Source organism: Melozone crissalis, unplaced genomic scaffold (genome assembly GCF_028551555.1).
Source record: "Melozone crissalis strain CALT ecotype California unplaced genomic scaffold, PUWL_Pcris_2 ptg000019l_1, whole genome shotgun sequence".
Taxonomy (NCBI): domain Eukaryota; kingdom Metazoa; phylum Chordata; class Aves; order Passeriformes; family Passerellidae; genus Melozone; species Melozone crissalis.
Window position 1 is genome coordinate 16371235 of NW_026535797.1, and position 20994 is coordinate 16392228.

Here is a 20994-nt window from a genome sequence, read left to right on the forward strand (position 1 = left end):
TTCATGTCACTCAATTTACATACAGTGCTTTTATTAAAATATGTAACTTCTACACACTGTCCAGGAAAAATATAAATAATTTTGACAGATGTTATATGAAATTACTAAATGAAACTTAAGATGTAAAATTCAAACCAGAAATTGCAATACTTGTAACTTTGATATTTAGGTTTTTATATTATGTGTATTTCCTTAATCTGTAATTCTGTCATTTTCCTTCATTCTCAGTCCTATATAAAGTCCCATTTCTTTCACTTTAGGAATGCATAACACAACTCCCTAGCTCTTATCCATAAAAAGCAGGCCCATGGTACACTGAATTTTTTCCAAAATTAGCAATGATAAATCTGTAAATTATAGCCATTGTAGCCTTTTGATCACACGCAAACGGCTCTCCCACAGTTCCTAAACTAAGCAGCTTTTATTGTAAAAATGTAAAATAGCAGACCACAAACGTCATACTTTACACACAAGTAAAAGTTTACTAAGATACACCAGCATATCTACAGCAGGATCTGCCTTCAAGGGCATTTTAAAAGCTCACATACTCCCAGTGCATCTCTTTCAAAATGCAATAAATTAAAGTATTTGAAAACCAATTAATTGGCATCAATTTAATCTTCTGAGGGAGAGCAAAGCAGAAGTAAAGCACATCAAAATTGCCATTACCTGTGTTTCTACCAGATAACAAGAAACCAAGTAGACAGAGTGCACACAAATTAGCTCTTCATGAACACTGACCTTCCCCCCCAAGTCCACTCCGTACCTTCCACTCGGGAAGCCAGCTCCTCCATGAAGGAGGGCAAATGGCCACTATGTTAGACACACACCTGAGTATTCACTGGAACCAGTTTCAAATCTAAGGAGGTGGATGTCAAATGCAACTCCTGCAATAGAGAAATTCAACATTCAGACTCAATCCTGCCACTTTTCCTGCTCCTTTGAACAAAGCAGACCTTTTTCTTTCCTCTGAAGGACCCTCCGTACCCATACAGAAGGAGAATGAGCAATTTGCTACTTATAAACCTTTCTAAGAATGCTCTGTGAACAGAGATAACTGTGCACATTTCTCACTCAAAATTAAAGGAATCCACAAAAAACCTCCAAACACTCACCACATTCTGACTTGTAAATGAACCAAGTATTTTATGCAAACAGTTATGACATAGAACTGGGTATCACGTTAGTTTCTGTATTAAATGCCGCTGCTAAAGAAAACCATTTCAAGGTTGTCTGATAATGTAATTTTGTTTAAACTGTATTAAATTATGTATTTAATATGTATAGTGTAACTTTTTATAACTGTATGTTAAAGACCCAAAGAGAAGCTAGTTATTCAGAACATATAATTAATATACAATACTTGAAGCAACAAAAATAGCAACGCAGTCGACAGAAGCCCCTTGGGGCAAGTTGCACACGTTTAAGCAGATTGCTGCAGATTGGATTTGACTCTCAGCCAAGCTTGCAAGATGACAGAGAATTAACCTTTAAATCCCCCTTCTTACCTAAAGAAGCCTTCATGCAAGGATACGTTTATTTCTTACTCAAGGACGCCCTAAATATGTCCTTGTACATCTATTATGTAAGTACAAAATGTTTAAAATGTAATTATAGTAAGTAATACTTGTAAATAGAGTTCTTAACTTATTCATGTGAGTGCATGTGAAATGTTCATAAATACACTACAACCATCTCTGCTGTTTTGGTGTCCACATCAAATACTTACTAGAAATACTTTCTACGCCTACAGTGAGAAGTACTTATCAAAAATATATTTTATACAACACTAACTTACTCAGATTAACATGAAAACTTAATTTTAAAAAGTGTGACCTCATATACAAAGTAATTTTCACCAGACAGAAAATATATTGGCATAGTACTTTTTCATGTGCAGTCTGTTTCTTTGGAAACATGACTGAATGAATGTTTAAAGATGTGCTGCAAGTGAAAGAAGATGAATCCAGTACGTTTCTCAAGCAATATACAGGCTTTATTTGTAAATTCAGGATTACACGTGAAAGAAGGATTAACGTTCAGTCAATGGGAAGGAGATCAGAAGCCACAGATAACATGAAAGTCACGCACATCTCCAGTAGAAAGCTGCATGTTATTTTTTACACCAAAAATTTCACCAGTCAAACATATTTTTATAGGTGGAATTGTAAGACATATCACATTACAACTAAAATTTAAAAGAAAGTCACAATAAACTGAACTTTTTAAAGGAGCAGGAGAGATAGAATACATATTTGACAAAATGTGATGTTCTCCAATAGCATTTGAAAATATTTACAGAGATTAATACCCAAATATTAAAATCTAAATAGCCAATAAATTTAAGGCTATTTATTCCTGTTTAATAAATTAAAAATATAAATAAAGTGTATGGCTTTAAACTACTCACACAATCTTAGAAAATGCTCCTTTACAAAAATCTGGCAATAACTGAAGTTTGAGATCAAATAAAAAGCAGTGAACTTCCTTGTTGTAATGTTAATAAACTATATTCTTGTTTGTATAAGTTTGGGTGCCATATATATTTTGCACTGAACTGAAAAATTATTTCTCTTGTTTCAAGAGTATGCAGCCTACTACAAGAAATAAAGTTTTTAGATTTAAATCCTTCTACAAAGAAAATCCACCCAAATGGTCCATATGAGTGACTGTAGAAAAAGTATGCTGGCAGATAGGGATCTCTGGAAAATTATGACTGGATTTCCAGACTTCCATCTTGACAACTCATGAAGAAAATCAGCCAACAACAAATGCAAGTTTTAGAGAAATAAATCTTGAAAATACTCATGAAACTCCTCTTCCCTGTAACAACAACAAAAAATAAATGTCAGAAAGTTCTGCTTTGGATTTGTACCTAGGAGATAGTCTTTGAATAAAAAAGTTTTAGCAAACTTCTGATTAGAATTGTGAAAAGTATAGATAATTTTGACTTACTCACTACATTCCAATACCCTCCACATTTCCCTGTGTGAGCTGACCCTTAGGACCTGCCACTAAGATAATAATGCTATAGAGGGGGTAAGGCAGCAGTGCTGTGGCAGTGGCTCAACAAAGGTTTTCCTCAAGAGTTGTGTATGCCCCCTGTTTAAATACACATTTTTAGGTTCATTGCATGGAAAGAGATTTGACATAACCTTTTATGTGTGAATACTCATTGAAACACTGGACAATTCTGTCTTGCAATTCTGAATGGACCCTGTACACTTCAGTAGCTGCAAGCTCAGTACATCAAACTAACCGTGATTTTTCATCTGCTTCTCGTAGAGGACCTTTCAAAGAGTCAGCTTCTGAAGGACCATCTTCAGCACTGCTGTCATCTGAATCTGTTAAAAAATTTAAAATGTTTACAAAATAAAATTTGAAATAATCTTTTTATAAATTAGATGGTATATTGCTAGAAGCAATGTTTAACTGCAACCATGAGAATAAACAGAACACTTTGCATAAAGTGAAAATGAAAATGTTTTGCAATGCTAATTAGTGTAATCAAAAAGATTCTTAGGTATCATAAAGCAATGTTTTGGTCAACCATAACAACAGCCATGTCAAAAAAATGATCTTGACACAACAGCAACATAGCATTTTTTTTTCCTAAAACTAAATAATTACAAACCCAGATATACAATAATTACAAACCCAGATATACAAAAGTGAAACTATTCAATTTATGATTCTGGATTAATCAATTACCCTACTTAAACAATAGTTCTTATCAATTGTGACTTATCAGTAAATGAAATTATAAGAAAACACGGATTATTGCATAACTATTTCATATTAGTGTACAGGAATTTCATATAAGAAACTTCCCCCCCCCCCCCCCCCAATCTTCCAATAAGTTTCCTGACAAAACAAATTTGGGCATGGCCCAAATCATAAGGAAAGTGCTTCAGGTCTTCTTGTATCTAACTGGGAAAGCCTAGGGGGTGAGCACATTCTTAAAAATGTATAGCAGAGCAGTGAAAACAGTCAATCACTTCTAGACAGTCTGCAACAAGGACTGGCATGACCAGGAGATGGGGCCTGTTTCACAAAAAAAGGAACTGGAGACTGAACTCACTGAGATACAAGCAGTGGCTAAATGCATCCACCTGCAATAAGCAGGTCTCTGAGGTACTACAGGTGGTAGTTGGAGAAGACATTAATTAAAGCCTAGAATTTATTTTAATTTTTTTTTTTTTTGAGAAGAGTACATATCAGTTTAACTCCCTGAAGGAAAATGTAGCTATTATATCAGAAAAATACTATCTTTACACAGTACAGACTACACAACATGAAATTATTAACAATGTACCTATTTTTGCACCCTCTGCTCTTTTTTGCAACAACCGGACTTCTCATTTTTCTGGTTATTTTCATTCTGTTATCTGCCCACATTTTCATTTTTTGATTAAACAATTTCCTCCTTAAAATTCCCTACACTTTTTCTCCAAGATATGTAAGTCATTCATTCAAACCTTCATATTTCTCCTTTTTTCAGACAGCATTCTTATCATATAAAATATTGAAACAGATAGCTCATAAAACCAAGATCAATGACAACTGTCTATGATATTATACAACTTATTACAAAACCATAAAGGATACTAAAATACCTTTATCAGAATTATCTGAATCGTCTGAAGAAACCTGATCTGTGAAGAAACACCAAAATAGAAAAAAACCAGTAAACTGCTTTTGATTTTATCTGTTATCTTATATTGTCTACAAAGATTTTTCTATCACAATTTATTACACTAAAGATGTGTACATGCACGCACACACCACATTCAAAGAAAGAGAGCAAACACTGAAATAAAAGGATTTTTTAAATGAGTGCAAAGGTCATCAGTTTGAGCCTATTTATGTCAACCCAAGATCCCTGGTGTAAAAAGGTTATCTAACATTTCCAAAAGGCTTTCAACCCCAAAGCCTCATGGAATGAAATACCTCACAACCCTTTCTAGTATGCAACATCCAATGCTTGCACAAATTTCCCTTGCAGTGCATACTTTTCAAAAGGCTGTCCCTCTCTGTTAAATATAAGAAACTTATATTTTTTCTCTGCATCTAGGAAATTTTGCCTAAGAAATTTACCTTTTTGACTATCTTTGTTGCAGTCAAGAAGGTTACATATCTGTCTGTGTAACTAAAAGTATTTATACATAATAATATGTCTCCATCTATTCATCTGTTGCAAAACTCAGCTTCAATTAACCTGAGTATTTTAACAACTGAAGTTTTAAAGCTTAAATTTACCTTTACCAGTCTTTTTTTTGGACTTCTTTTTTGCTGAACGAGACAATTTTCTCTTCTTATTTTTTGGCTCCTTGGAGTTCTGTGCAGCTGTGCCTCTTTTCTTGTATGCTTTGACTTCTTTCCTCCTTTAAAAAAGATGAATGTACACCTCCTCTGTTATATGTACTTCTTATGCAACAGTAAATCTGAAATATTTAATTCAGTCAAACATGTGTCATATTTTCAGACACCTATCAGTAGTTAAATAGAAAAAAACTGATTCAGTTTAAAAAAAAAGTGCTATATAGAAATAGAGGAAAAATAATTACTGGGCTGAAATTAAGTAAATGAAACTTCTGTGCTGGTAGGGATGGAATTCTTCCAGTCTGGGGGTTCTGTGCTGTCATTAGCAGAGCATCTTAACTCTCAACAGTGACAAGTCACTGGCTTTATAAGAACTCCAGAATATTCATGCTATTTCAGGATAAATGAAGTTCCTAATCTTCTCACTGATGTTTCGTCCCTGTGTGCTTTTCATCATAATTGTAACTTATCAATAATTCAGTCCCCATTATTTTCAAAATATTTCATTACCGGTGATGGAAGTTTAGCTTGTGGGAACATTCTGGACATAGTCCTGAAAAAGAGAAAATGAGAACATTCAGCCAAGAATCTGATAACCTGAAGCATAATTAACAAAAATACAAAACTAGTTAGAGCTAGATCCTTCAATAGCAGCAGCTTTTCCTTCAAAACACGAGTTACAATGTAACTGCACTCAGGATTGAAAAAATACATGATGAAAGTCTCCAGTACAAACTCAGATTTTACTAAATGCAAAGGACAATCACAAGTTTAGCACCGGCAGCTCTTCATTAAAGAATTATCAGTGCTTCTCATGTACAGACATCCCATTTATGGATCCTTGTGCACAGATCCAATTCTTCTGCAATTACACTGAAGATGTGTAAGTCTCCTAGAGCTTTGTCACAGACCAAGTGCTGCCACGTGGAATGTCTTATGCACAAAAGGAAAAAGCCCCACTACTCACTCATTTTACATGAAGTAACTGTATAAACTGCACTAAGTTTAATTACCTGATAAACAGATCATCATGTACACAATTCTGAATGAGAAAATCACAGTTGAGATGTAAGGATGGAAAATTGTTTAAAAATAGAACTTTGGAATTCTTTTTTAGAAGAAAACTCAAATATTTAAAATAAAATCAGTTAAGTCGAAGATGTGCAAGAAGTTGTCTGGTCGAAAGCCCTAAGAACTTCCAAGCCAAGTAACTGAATGAGCAATGACAATGTTGAAATTCTCCTGGCAATGCAGTATTGTCCATTAAACTAGAAATGCTTCTGTGTGAAACAGCTTATAGCCAATTATTCAAATTTTATGACATGCTAATTATACAGAATAAAGTTCTTAATCTGTAACAACTTTGTCATATATAATGATAACAGTTGCTCTCTCTAAATCAAGAGCACCACACTACTACCTGTGATTAATTCAACAAAATGATCTCCTATTCTGCCTTTGTCATGAACTCATATTATTATCACTGGGTCTCACTCAATAACATTCAAAGTACAAGATACTTGTCTTCTTTTAAGTGTACATATCCTAGAAGGGCTGACTTACTCAATTTTACAAGTGCATTCCTCTTTTCACCATGTTCAACGTAACCAAAATTCACCTCCCAGCTCTTCAGGCCTTCATTCTCCTCACAGTGTTTATTTCCACAGGAAAACTGACCTGTAAAGAGTAAAAACCAGCAAACTGTGGTTCAATGATTAACATTAATAATATGGGGTTGTTATTTCCAGTTCTGCTCTGTTTTTTGTTTTCTTTTTCCATTTCTTTCAAATAAAAAAACCCCACAAATCTAAAAATAACATGTAGATTAAGGAAATAATAACAGGGAACAACAAAGCAATCATACTTGTCCAATATTGCCTATTTGCAAAGGAAAAAACATATCTGTGTTTTGAAATGTATGGATGAAAGTGTACATTATGAAATAATAAGCCTAATATGAACTCTGAAAAAATGAACGTCACCAGGATACATCCTATACCCCAAATGATTACTTACTTAGCAGAGGATGATGGATCAGAAGTTGTGATTCAGACATGCATCTTTAATGACATCAAATTATTCAAAGCATCACGTTTGTACAGTATGAAGATGCCCACATGCTTTTTATGTAACTAGTGTACCTGACATACAGAACATACAATTTGTATTCTAGTGAATATCCATAAATACCTTTCCTTTAAGAAAAGGAAATTCAACTTCGTTAGAAATGCTATGTCAGCTTTAAAAGCTTCTTTTGGTTCATTATGTGAAAGCAACACTGATTTTAAAACAGATCTGCACATAATCAATTTTGTTTGCACCACTGAAGTCCCAATACTGGAGTAATAAAGATACATGCATTCCCTTTGCAGAGACTGATTTGTATGCAGAGCAGCAGAAAGGATGTGCATTAATAGGCTCACAAGCAGGACTGTTGGTGAACGATTAACCTCAGAAAATTCTGCTTAAGCAGCTAACTGATGGATTGGCAGTGTCCTCAGATACTTCAGTTCTGTAATGAAACACTGTTTGCAATGCAAACATTTGAAGTAAAGAAAAAAACCAGAACTCTCACTAAAAAAGCAAGTTTCAAATTAATATACATTAAGTATGTTTAACCCTACATAAGGTATAGCTATCATACCCTATGTCATAGCAATCTCCAATATGATCTCCTTTCAAAACTTATGGCAAAGACTGAAAGATGCCAAAGAAACAATTTGGCCTTTTCAATTAGTAATACATCACCTCTTCTTTCACTTATCCTAGCCCTTCTTTTTTGTAACCATGCAAAGATAGGCACCAAATGCAAAGCAACCAAATGGGAGTACTCCATTCCTGCATGCCCTTGTTACCACCTCCAAACCTTGGTAAAAGTGCACCAGCAGTGGCTCTCATCACTACTGTGCATCACCACTGACACATCTACAGCAGTACATACAATAGGTACATACAAGGCTAATGCTGATGCTAATTATCAGTCAGGTAGGTGTAGATGTGTTACTAAATTTAATTAAGCAATTTATATGGCTGATTTATATTGTAAAATAGCATAAAAGACCCACGGGTGTTTTTAAAAGGATTTTTTGGAACCACATTTACCACGTCCAACACCCGCGAGCAGGTTGGCTTCTCGCGCCCCCCTGTGGTGAAAGGGAGGATTTACCCACTCCTGCTCCCATCGCTCGTTTTTCATTAGGATCCCATTTAAAAGCTTGGAATATATAATTCTGCACTTTCTCCCACATTTTAAAATATGAAGTACCACATATTAAGCATACAAAGCTATAATTTTTCCCCCACGAAGACATAAAAATAATTTACTTCTCATTTAATCTTAATTATCTTGGTAACGTATTCAATACAGCATGTAATTTTATCAAATGTAAGTATCCATTAATATAATGTGTAGTGCTAAATGCAACATATGACTACAACTACCTTTAGAGGCTTTAACATTTACAGTTCAAAAATCCCCACCATTAATGTTCATGCTTTCTACTCTGAAATACTTTTTATTTTTTAATCTTAAATGCATTTCTAACTGTTTGAAATATATTACAATACAGGTGTTTGCAGAATACAGCTGTTTAAAGAACTGTAACTGAGTGAAACTCATCAGCAACTCCATGCAATATTCTGGCATGTGCATCCATGACTTCAGAAACCCACAAGTGTATGAGAATCCACCCCAGGAACAGCAATACTTGATCCACCTCGCTTCCTTGCTTGCTCAGCATGTTGAAAAAGCCCAAGCACCTCTGCCATGGAACAAGGACCACTGTGCAAAGTCCCAGCAACACACTGGTAAGACTTCTCACCCAGAATTAAGGTGCTGATTTAAAGGCAGGATTGGGAGACGTGATAATCATTCCCACCAAAGCTTTCAAAATCAGTTTAGTCTAAAACAGGTCTCACACAAGAAACTTTAATTAAAAAGTTAACGTTCTGCAGAACAGCACTGGAGAAACTGTTAATCAATAAATTATTTCCTGAAGAAAACTACTGAGAGACTGCAATTACAGGTATCAAAAGCTAATGAGGTAGCAGAACTGCTAGAGAAAAGCAGCTAAAAAGCCCACCCATGAAATTCTACATTATCAAACATATTAAGGTGGTGCTCATTACAGAAGTGACCTTGTGAAAATAAACTATATGCTCTTTTAATTGTAATATTTGCAGATCAGTGTGCAATCTAAACCTATGTAGCATAAAACAGGAAAGCTGAAAGACATGTCAATTTATTGTACATTATTATCTGATAAACTTACCAGTATCATCAAATATTATCTAACAAAGTTATGTCCAAAAGCAGCAAGAGGAGCATCAAGAAGAAATCTAACATAAAATGAAAGACAGCATTACCTTTTCCTGAAATTACTTCTTTTTCATGTCGCCATCGAAATCCAAACTGTTAAGATAAGAACCAAAATTGAGTTGTGAATAGTCAACATATTAAGCACTGTAAAGACTAATTTCAGTTGATTAGTGTCCTTCATGTGGCTCATCCTTTTAATTCTGGTCATGAAAATTTAATTTTTTCTCTTTTAATTAAAAATATCTCTCTGCCTCAGCTTGCCAGAATAGTATTTTTTAAATAAAAATAGTTTAAGTATTTGTATTTTTATTTTTACAGGAAGTCCTCCATGCTGAAAAACAATTACAAAAGCAAACATATTAACATTGCCAAGTACAAGACAAGTTGGCCTAGAAATCTGGAAATGAAAACAAAATAATAAAATATATTTTATTTAATGACCAGGTGTCAAACAGATTTCATTTCTTAGCAAATAGGACACACTTCCAATCTGCTAAGCTACAAAACAAAGTACAGAGACAGCAAATAAGAACTTCTCTAGGAAAATAAGACAACAAAGGGAACATTTCCAGTCCAGTGCATATCAAAGTAAAACTTAAATGCAGAGCACCCTCCTGTGCTGCACTGCAAAGCTGACAATAGAACTGAACTATCTGACAATACAGATGGTCATTTATCAGCCTCAAAGTTTGCAGACAAGATGCACTGAAGGTTCAAAGACAACCTTGACCTAGAAAACTCTTACCTAGGGAAAGTGTCAGGAGTAACAGACCCAGCACAAGCAAGAGCTGTCAGAACACTCTTCCACTGTCTCTACAGAGCCTCACACCAGAGGTTCACCTTGGCATTTCTGATTAAATGCAAACACCAGTCAAGACCAAGTCAGACTGGTCATCAGCAGGTGAAGCAGCCTGGGAGCAAGAAGGGTGAATGGGTCTCCAGCTCTGGCTGTGAGAGCACCTGAGAATCTCTAGGGATGAGAGCAGGGGAGTCCCAGCAGAGTGTGTGAGTGTGTGTGTGTGTGTGTGTGTGTGCAAATGAGTACCAGCAACTGGAACATGCCTGTGGCCTCAGGGGCTCATCTGTTTTCTTCTGAGCTTCTGTTTTTGAGTAGGTGGTTCTGTTTATTTTTCAGATTCTCAAAGGAGATGCTCCCATGAAACCTTTATCCAGTCCTTTGTAAAACAGTGGTTAACTTCAGAAGAAAAGCTCCTAAAGAGATCTGAGCTACAATTTCTATGCAGAGATCTTTAGAAAACCAATCTAACTAGAAGATTTTGGCCAGAAGCAAATAATTACAGCTGTGAAAAGACAGATAAGCACATACGTGCAAGTCTCAATCTGTGCAATATATGTACTTAAAACAGCAGAGAAAACTGACCTCCAACTTTTGCTTTCACACCAAGTTGCCTGATACAGAATCACAGAACCAAAGAACAGCTCAGGTTGGAAGGCACCTCAACAGACTACCAGCTTCAACCTTCCATGGAGAAGGGAGCCCAGATGACATTATCTATCACATTGGGCAATTGCATCTGAAAAACCTCCAGCAATGGGGATCCCACTGTGCCACTGGGGAGGTTGTTCCAGCAACTGAACGTTCTCACTATAAAAGAATTTCTTATATTAAGATGAAACATCACAACTATAATGCAAAAGGCCAACTAGCTGAGAAGCTTTTATCTACCCAGCACTTCTCATAGCACCAGCACTGCAAAGCAAAAGGCACAGGGGGCTAAAGATATCCAGCTTCCAGTTTCTGGAGATGCAGAAATAAAAATTAAGGCAGGAAAAATCTGAAAGCACAGCCTGTATTCCATCAGTGCAAATGGGATGAGCAGCTTATTTAAGACTTCCAAGAAAAAAGCCTGCTTTGAAATCCTTCTGTACCAAACATGGGCATGGATAAATCAGTCACTGAGAAAAATCTCATACTTTCTTCTATTTTTTCTAAGAATTTCTAAGAAAGGACTATCACATGATCAGAATGTATTTGAGAAAAGAAAGCATATATATTTTACAAATTGCCTGACACAGCACTTATGCTGACATGGCAATTCCAAAAATAGAGGTAATGACTGAGGAGCATAAATGGGAACAGAGAGTGACCTCAAAGTTAGGACAGACACACTTGAAGTCTGACAGGGAAATACTGTTCACACAACACAAGAAAACACACACAGACACACACACACACACAAAATCTGGGGCAGAACAGTTTCCCACAAAAGACAGCAAACATATGGAAACTTGGCACAGTAGTGAGAGAAACAAAATCTGTAAGCATGCTCAAGGGAAATCAGCTGGGGGGATGGGGGATGGAATGGACATTGAGGGATAGGAAATACCTACAGGAAAATAAAATCAAATTTAATAAAAAAAAAAGGGAAGGCATCTTCAGCATTTTAGTTTTTGTTGATTTTAATTGCATTTTTGCATTTTAGTGTCCCAATTGTCTTTAGATGACTGGTCACCTTTTCTTCTTAACAGAGCTAAGCCCAGTCCTTGCAAATATTTACCAGTGAATGTAATTTTCAATACTATAAAATAGTTGAAAGGAACTATATAGACTGGGTTACTGTGTGCTAGAAACATCAAGACACATCTGAGTTCAGCACCAGTCTTTGGAAAAACACAATAGGAAATTCATGTATACTCTCTGACTAAGAAGTTAGTCAGCCAAAAACTTGGAAAAAACAAAGGCTGTTCCAATTAAGAAGAAAACCTGGTGCTGGAATTGGGCTGCTCCTCTTGAGAAATTCTATTTATTTACAAGGCACATACAAATCCTGTTTCCACAAACAGAAAAGAACAACCAGCAAAAGATGCTGCTTTAGAATAGACTTTTCCAAAATTGTTTCTGCCAGCATTCAAGTACAAAACTCTTTTTTAGACTTTTTTTTCAACAGTAACATTCCATGGGGTTTTAGGCTTCATCTACTGCTCCTCTCCAAGCAACCTCTCCAGCCTTCTTTCTTTAACCCCTTTGCATTTTCTGCCTTTCACACACAATGTACCTCTTCATAAAACATCATCTGACAGAAATGTTCCTATTCCCACAGAAGCACATTTTTGAGGCAGTGACAATACTTGGATTCAAACTGCTGCTTGTAAGTAACTCGACAAATTCTCAGAGCTCCCTTTCTACGGAAGGAGTACTAACATTCTGGTTTTACAACATATCCACAATCATAAGGCAATTTTAAAAAAAGGTTATACTTCAAAACCCAAGATGATTTACACTAAGGAAAGATACCTTATTTTCTTTGTATCTGCTGAGATCTGCTATACAGTATTCTTTGAACAATTTGTCATAATACTTCTTTGCAAGCCTCTTCTCCCTGAAACAAAAAGTAATATAGAAGACAACATAATTTACTTTACATTGTAATGATATTAGCAAGACAAAGACATGTTATTTCATTGAAAGAACACAAGTTGTAGACCTAGAAATGCAACAGATACATAGTCATTAAACTAAGGAGTAATTTCCATAAAGCTGCAAAAATAAATATAAAATAAATCCACAGTACATGCTAAACTGTATTTTTTCAAACTCTGCTTTCTTCAGAGTTTTTGAACGGTTATTTGGATCTCAGAGAATCACTATTATTTATTAGTTCTTTCTGTCATCAATTCATGTTGGCATTTGAGCAGTATTACAACATGAAAGACCTTCTAATGGTCTTTCATTTTCAAATGCATCAAAGAATGATCAAGTATGCACAGTAATTCTTAATTAGTAAGGGAAACCACAAATTTAGTACAAGCAATCTAAAAATAACATATCCTATATGTTTCAGGTACCAATTCATGTCTGCTTCATCTTCTTCATTCCACAGGAATCTATGGTTTTCTCTAATAACATCAAGATCTGTCTTGTCATTTGCTCTGTAAAAGAACACACCCTTTTTTAGTACAATGTAACATTAAAATGAAAAGCCATCAGATAATAATTTGGTAAGCATTAATATTTTAGGGTTCCGATCTATACCTCACAGCATAAAGGAATACATTTCTATGAAATAAAACTATCAAAAATGTATTCCCTGGCATACCTGTTCCCAAATAAAAAAACTCACAGTTGAAAAAGGCCACTGAAATTGTGGATGACTTGATCCTGTCTGAAAACACTTTTATAATCTTTATTGAGGACAGTGATGTTAAAAGGCACTAATGGATAGCTCTAAATAAGTTATTATTCTGGACAATGGATAGCAATTCTGCACACTCAGAAGTATTTCAGACTGTTATTTTGAAGATTCTGACAGATATTTCTCAATGTACCCTCCATTAATGATCCTCCTGTCATCCTTCCTTTTACATAACAAAACAAGAATAATTCAGCTCATGGTAAGTTCTTACCAAAAAATATGAAAACAAAAAGAAACAAGACAGTTTTGTGTTTGGGTATTTCCAATTACTGTAGTTACCATTTGTGACCAAAATAATTAGTAATTTGACACACAGCAACATCCATCTCTGCCCCCAAAGCTATGATATATATTCAACAGTTTTACAAAGCAGGGAGTTCTGAGGTCAGGAGGGGAAAGGTTGCCAACAGCTCTCACCCAGATCTTCGGAAATCCTCTATTTTGCCGCCATAGTATAAAATGTAGTCATGCACAAACTTCTTATGTCTTTCATACTGAATAAAGCAATTAAGGATTATTTCAGAACTTATTTCCTTTTACCACAGTTTTAAATAAAAAAAACCCAACCAAAATCTTTTTATATATTTAAGAGAAAGACTTTTCTCCTCACAAACAGTTCAGTAATTTCCAAAAAACAAAAAAGAATGGAGTTAATTAGGAACTTTTACTTAATAACCTCTCATAGAAGCTAATTCCCAAATACAGGAATTCTAGGCAATTTCATCTTTAAAACCTCATTCTTCATTTATAAAACCTTTATCAAAGATGCTCTGTATGCATATACACAGAAACTTGGTTCATTTTTTCAGCTGTGATTTAGACAACAGCCTCTTTGTACTGCAGTTTTAGTTTAAATCAGGTTTGTACTTTTCTATTATAAAAACAATCTGGCTACTAAAATGGAATAATTTGTTACATTTCTATCACCAACAAACAAATAAAAGTTGTATGCTTTAGTTTGGAAATGAAAATCACAGAAAAATATGTAATGCTTCTTAGAACACTTTGGCCTCAGTGTGAGGCCAAAACAGAAACATAATTTGAAACACATTTTGTACCACAATTTGAGCAAAATGTGTAATTACTTATTCAGAAAATAAATGTCTTCACAAATAAAAACTTTATATATGGTTTCTTAAAAGATTTTCAATTCACTTTTATCTCAGCAGCAAAAAGAAGCTCCTCTGAGGAATGACTCAGTATCTGGTGCTGCACTGTCACTGATTGTGGTAACTGAGAAATCCCAGTCTTTTACCACAATGGATAACATGTGCCCCATCTTCAAACCTGAAAAATGGAACAAAAGGATACAGCATCCATCGATATCAAGTGAAATCTTCTTTTTCTTGCTTCTTCCCTGTTAATAACAAACATGTTCCATTGAAAACTATCTTTCCATTAAGAGGAAAATGTCTCACAAAAGCAATATATAAAAGATACCTATCACATTCTTCAGTGGCAAATTGTCTGTGAACCACACTGCCTTGTTTTGGTTTTTGGAATGGCTTTATCAGAAGGGCATCTTCCTGTATTCTAAAGGTGGGAAATAGGAAGAAAAGTTAGTCAAGAACTTTTCATAAGCAATAAAATTTTCAAGTGCTAAACCTTGCACTATCTTGAGTAACAAAAATTGTTATATTCCTATTTTCTACAAGAATATAATGAAACTTCAGAACCAACATCAGCTTGGACTTTACCTCACTTGCAGAACAAAATCAGAAAGGCATTTGCTTCCAGCTGGCATTTAAAGGCAATTGCTTAAAACAGCAATTTGTAATTCTTATTTTTGTTTTTATTATCACTATAGAATCACAATGCTAAAACCTGGAAGATGCCTCAGTTTCACTCTGATATTTAAAGTCCTTTACAAATCTCAGTTGGACAGGAAAGTAGGAACAGGAAGGACAGTGAATTCACTGAGAGAGACTGACTGGCAGTAACCCTATTCCACCCTTTCATGCCAATGTCTCAACACCTCATTAAACAGCTCTGCCTCTTGTAGTGCAATCACAAGAATTACAAATTTGGAAGTCAATTGCCATGTAATGAACCATATTTGTCAGTAGACAGCTAAAATTACTTTTAGAGTTCAACAAAGTAATAAAAAGTTAAACATTTTAGCTAGTAAAAGGTATTTTTAGTTAATTTCGTTCATAAACTGAGATGAAGAAAAGATTTTTTCCCATAATTATCAGTAGGCAGAAAGCATGGTAATCAGAAACCTGAAGAAAACAAGCCAGGGAATTTGTTTCTAGCTGTGAAATACAGGACTCTAGAAACTTAAGGTATCATTTACTCAAAAGGATCTGTAAGCACAAAATTCCCTTAAAAAGGGTCTATAAAACAGCAATTTGGAGAAATTTCCTTAAAGTGAAAATAAATACAATGATAGAGCAAAAAAGGAACCCACGTAAGAGCCCTACAGGGAATCAGCAGTTGTGTGCCAGAAAAAGGACAACAATGGTATTTTTGAAAGGCTCCTGATGGTTACTTAATATTCCACCTAGAAAGTAGAGTGGTAGAATGTGCAATGGCACCTAAATACAATGAAATCTGAACAAAACCAGTCACCATTTTAATGGAGAATGTCTATATTTATAAAATAAATTAAATGGCACAATGCATGCTATCATTCCAAAGATTAAAACATTATTTTTTTCCCCCAGAATGCAATCAGACACTACAAAATCCATTCATTCAATTCTCCTACAAAGGAAAAATATGCAAGAGTCCTAGGACAGTTTCCAGAAAGTCTTCTTAAATAAAGTCCAATAAAAGAGCAAGGGAGAGACAAGAAAAAGTAAGAAAAGTACATGCAAAGTGTAGGCCAAATATTCAGTATGATGCAGAAAGTGTCAAGGTGTTTTGCAGTTCAAAAGCAAAATAAATACATAAACAAATAAATCAGTCAGATCAGACTACAAAATTCCAGGTCACTAACTGTGCAAATCACTGAAAGTATTGGCCAAGGTCATCTCAAATAAGAGATGTGCAGGTGCATTTCAAGGATTGATCACAACACAATTTACCAATTCCCAGGTCTCCTCACAAATTAAATAATAAAGAAGTAGCATCAGTTCTTCACTTTGTATCTCCATGTGTTTTATATCTACAAAGCCTTCTACCACTTGGCCTTTTTTGCCTTGCTCTCCTAGCAGTTCCATTTGTCCTGATGGATCACAGCGGTGTGAACAGTGCTGCCAAAACCCAGCAGTGGATACTAATGCTTGGAAAAACAAAACACTCTGCTCCAAGAACTGAGGGGCAAATATACACCAGATGGAGATGGCAGAACAGCTCTTAATCAGCTGCCCCTGGAGACGACAAGCTTTGGCAAGCTTGAGATGGAGGAGATGCAGAAATCAAAGAGATTGATTTTTTCAAAAACCATTTCAACACCAGACTTTACATGCAACGGCATCATCTTCTATGCACACTAAGAGGCCATTTGTACAAAATACATAATGCAAAGTGTTAATTCTGTACTACATTACCTTTTAGTCTTTTGCAGAGACTTCTCTCCACTCTCCTCATCACTAAAATCAGAATCATAGCCTCCATGGCCATGTGCCTGAAAATAATAGACCAGTCAATATATCTGCTAATGCAATATGGATATGGCATCATTACAAATCAGCACTGTCCATCATGCATAAATAAAAGACAGAGAGACGGAGAGCAAGTGAACTAGTGCAAATTCTCACATGTCTAAGCCAAACAAAATTCCACAGACAATGCAAAGCATATTCCAAATAATACAGGGAAAAGAAAGATCACTTTGTAAAATAGATCACTTTACAGATAATTTATATGCATATGTCCTCATATTTAATCTTCACACAGATGCAGCAAACCAGAAGTATGATAAATACCCTGGGTTTTTATTTTCTAAACAACGTTCCTTATGTAAGACGACCATGAATATCTTCCCCAGGAGCTAGTCTTTCAAGGGGCTGGAGGACAGCAAGTGATATGTCCACATTATAAATGAAGGAAAATGGGAATAAACAAAAGTTTATTGGGCTGTCATGCAGTATTTTAGATCATTAGATCTTACACTGGTAGCTGCAAATCTGAAAAAAAGACACAACTCCAGATGATGATTTTGATGAGGTGGCTTCTCTTGACATAAATACCTCACAGAAATGCCATGCTGAGGAGTCAGAGGTACCCTCTACTGACACCAACAACTGCTTTGTATTGTGCACAGTATGTAAAACACTGTCTTCTCAAACTATCAGTGAAGGACTCATTTTAAGATTTTCAAAAATCCTATTGCTATTATTATTAAAAAACAAATACTGTAATGTTCCTCCCACTCTTCTGGATGCTTCTGAAGAACACATAACTCTCCTACACATATATATTTCAAAAAAAGAAAATCAGAACTTTTTTTGAACTATTTCTTATTTCCCATGAGACATAAAAATTGTCCATTACCAAACAAAACAGAAACAAACCAAAAAAGCAAACAACCCCCTCAAACAAAACCCCAAACGAAATAAACAACTGAAGCAGATGTCTGCTGTAAACCATCCTCATGCACTTGCAAAAAAGCAGCAACAACGTAGTCTCATAGCTAGGTGGTTCTAGTAGCCAACCTGTCACTACTTTTGTTAATGAAGCTTATACGGTTTTTAGCAAATCTGAACACTCTATAAGTATGCAGTAAATATATTTGCTGCACACTTGGCCTCTAAATTTAAAAAATATCATGCTAATCTGGGAATATTTTAAATGGCATTAGTAATGCTTCCCAAATGAACATCGAGAGCTTCCTTCACACTCAACGCCTGGGAAGTCTCAGCCAACACCATGACCATGAAAGCCCCAGACAGATGAAGTACTGAAACAGGCGAGAAAGCTCAAATGAAAGGAGATTCTCACAAAGCAGTTGCCCTTGGATGATATACCCCAGGAAAGGAACAGACATCCTCACTAATCAGCTCTCAAGTGATTCCAGGAATGATTCAAATAAAAGAAAAAAGGATGCAAGAAAAGCTACTCCAACAGAGTCATACTGTAGGGCTCTCAGAGCTGATGACTGCCTTTTGTGAAGCTGACTGTGAGTATAAGGGCAGGTATGGCTAAGGACTAGGCTGCTTTTCCAACAGGAAAGCTCTTCACAGCTTCAGACATTCTTCTGAATCACTGCAATACCTCACAGATAAAAATTCTGAGTGAAAAAGAACACAACCCATGACTGATGATCACTCCTGACACTTGTGGATCACTCCTCTGCTGAGGCAACAGCAGGACAGACAGGTGCTGCATTGAGGCTGGGTTTGACAGCAGCAGCTCCAGCAGTGCTGGATGACAGAGAATGGGACTGAACGGTTTCTAACCTCACACCTCAGGTCCAAGATGACCTGACTCTTGGTAAAACATGCCAACTTCATTTCAGGAACTCCATCAAAGAACCCCATCCGTAAATGAACCTTGCCATTTTGGAAGGACAATGTAAATAGACAACTACAATCCCAGATAAGGAAAACATATTTAATATTTAACTGTAGAAATAGACAAGCAGATACCAAAGCTTTGTGCCTAACCTAGCAGATACAGACATGGACATGCACAATCAACAGAATTTAAAATAACTACTTTCACTATTTAGTAAACCCTTCAACATAAACTTTGCTTTAACGGAGTTTGTCAGACTCAGAACGCTTCTAGTTAATTACTAATACAAATACCAAGTGTTTTCTCTAAACATGAACCTGAAAGCTGACTTAAATGGTACAGTGTATTTTGCTGTTGTGCCAACTTTGATTTTTTTATTCCCAAACAATAAAACAAACTGAAACCACAAAATTAAAACAAGCACAAATATGCTTTGGAGTACATTTAGCTCACACTTAAGTAATCCAAACATCTTGGATTATTTAATGATGAAACAACTGGAGACAGAACAGAGTCCACTAAACTCTCGGCTCCTAAAACCCACACAAAACACAGTAAATGCATGAATGCTGTACACAACTGATGTCAAACTGAGATACCAACTCTCGACACCAATCCAGGACACTACAAACTGCCCAGCACTGCATCTAATGCAGGTATTTGCATCCAGAGAAGACACCTCCTTTAAGCCTCTCCAATGAGGTAAACACACACTTGTGAAATGTGTCCACTCTTGACCACGACATGTGACTGAACATGAAACAACAGTCAAGAAGAAAGAAGGCAAAACAATCCTATAAAATATTCCCAACTCGGGGCTCCTGACCTCGGGCCCAGTCTTGCCGCTGTCCTCATAAGCCCATCCTCCCCTTTATCTGCCCAGCACACAGGTCTGTGGCAGTGTCTGCTCACAGCCAGATGTGACTTGGAACAGCCCTGAGTGCTTGTTTTGGTACAGACTATTTGGGGAGGGTATGAAGGAAGCACAGGATCTGTAAGAGGACTTGAGGAGCCATCCTTGATGGATAAAAGATGCTGTGTGGAAGGTCAGAATGCTTCACTGCAACATGCTCTTCCCACCTTGATGTTGTCTATGAAGCTTTGCCACCCCATTTGGTGGAAAAACCTGAGAACAAGCAACTTGATTCTTCCTTGTAAAACCTATTACAATGCGTGCCTGCGTATACTATACAGTGAACGGCCCTAACAAAGAGAAAAAAAGCACTCGCAAGATATTTCCCCTTTATTACAGCTATGAAAGAAAAAGTAGGAGTAAAAGGTAGCTAACAGCAGACCACGACATCAAGGATTAGTTATGTGGAGCTCCACAGAGAAACCGAACACCGGCCAGTCAGACGCAGCTTCTGAAGCAGTTCTTTCTTGCCGGCTATCCTGCAGTGGCCCAGCGCTGTCCCGGCTCGCCTGACCCTTCCTCCGCCGCCGCAGTGGGGCACAGGCACGGGCCCCGGCGGCCCTTCCTCCGCCCGCCCCGGCCCCGCCGCCATGGAGGTCGCGGCCTCCGCCGGGCCTGTCCCCGCCCGCCTCTGCCGGGCCCCCTCCATCCCTCCCTCCCGGCCCCACTCACGGCCGCGGAAAGGCGCAGCTGCTCGGGCTCCATGGCCGCGGCGCGGCGAGGGCCGCCTCCGCCGCCCGGCCCTGCTGCCGGCCTCGGCGCTGCTGCGCTCCCGGAAAGCAGGGTAGAGGCGGAGCAGGGCCGCACCGCGGGCTCCCTTCCTCCCTCCGTCCCTCCCTCCGCCGCGGGCGGGCGGCGCGGGGCAGCGGGGCGCGGGGGAGGGC

General features: G+C 36.8%; 1 protein-coding gene across 1 annotated transcript; it reads right to left on the bottom strand.

Annotated features, from left to right (window-relative positions):
- Positions 1-397: 397 nt before the first annotated feature.
- LOC128937450 (protein FRA10AC1) lies at positions 398-20864 on the bottom strand. The gene is made up of 14 exons (XM_054277169.1): positions 20783-20864; positions 17289-17365; positions 15235-15327; positions 15106-15151; positions 14212-14288; positions 13448-13531; positions 12897-12981; positions 9688-9733; positions 6886-6999; positions 5833-5875; positions 5260-5384; positions 4617-4655; positions 3260-3344; positions 398-2823 (listed from the first exon to the last, which is right to left on the bottom strand). Exons 1-14 carry the CDS (start codon positions 20813-20815, stop codon positions 2781-2783), a joined length of 990 nt encoding a protein of 329 aa, XP_054133144.1. The 5' UTR covers positions 20816-20864; the 3' UTR covers positions 398-2780.
- Positions 20865-20994: the final 130 nt, after the last annotated feature.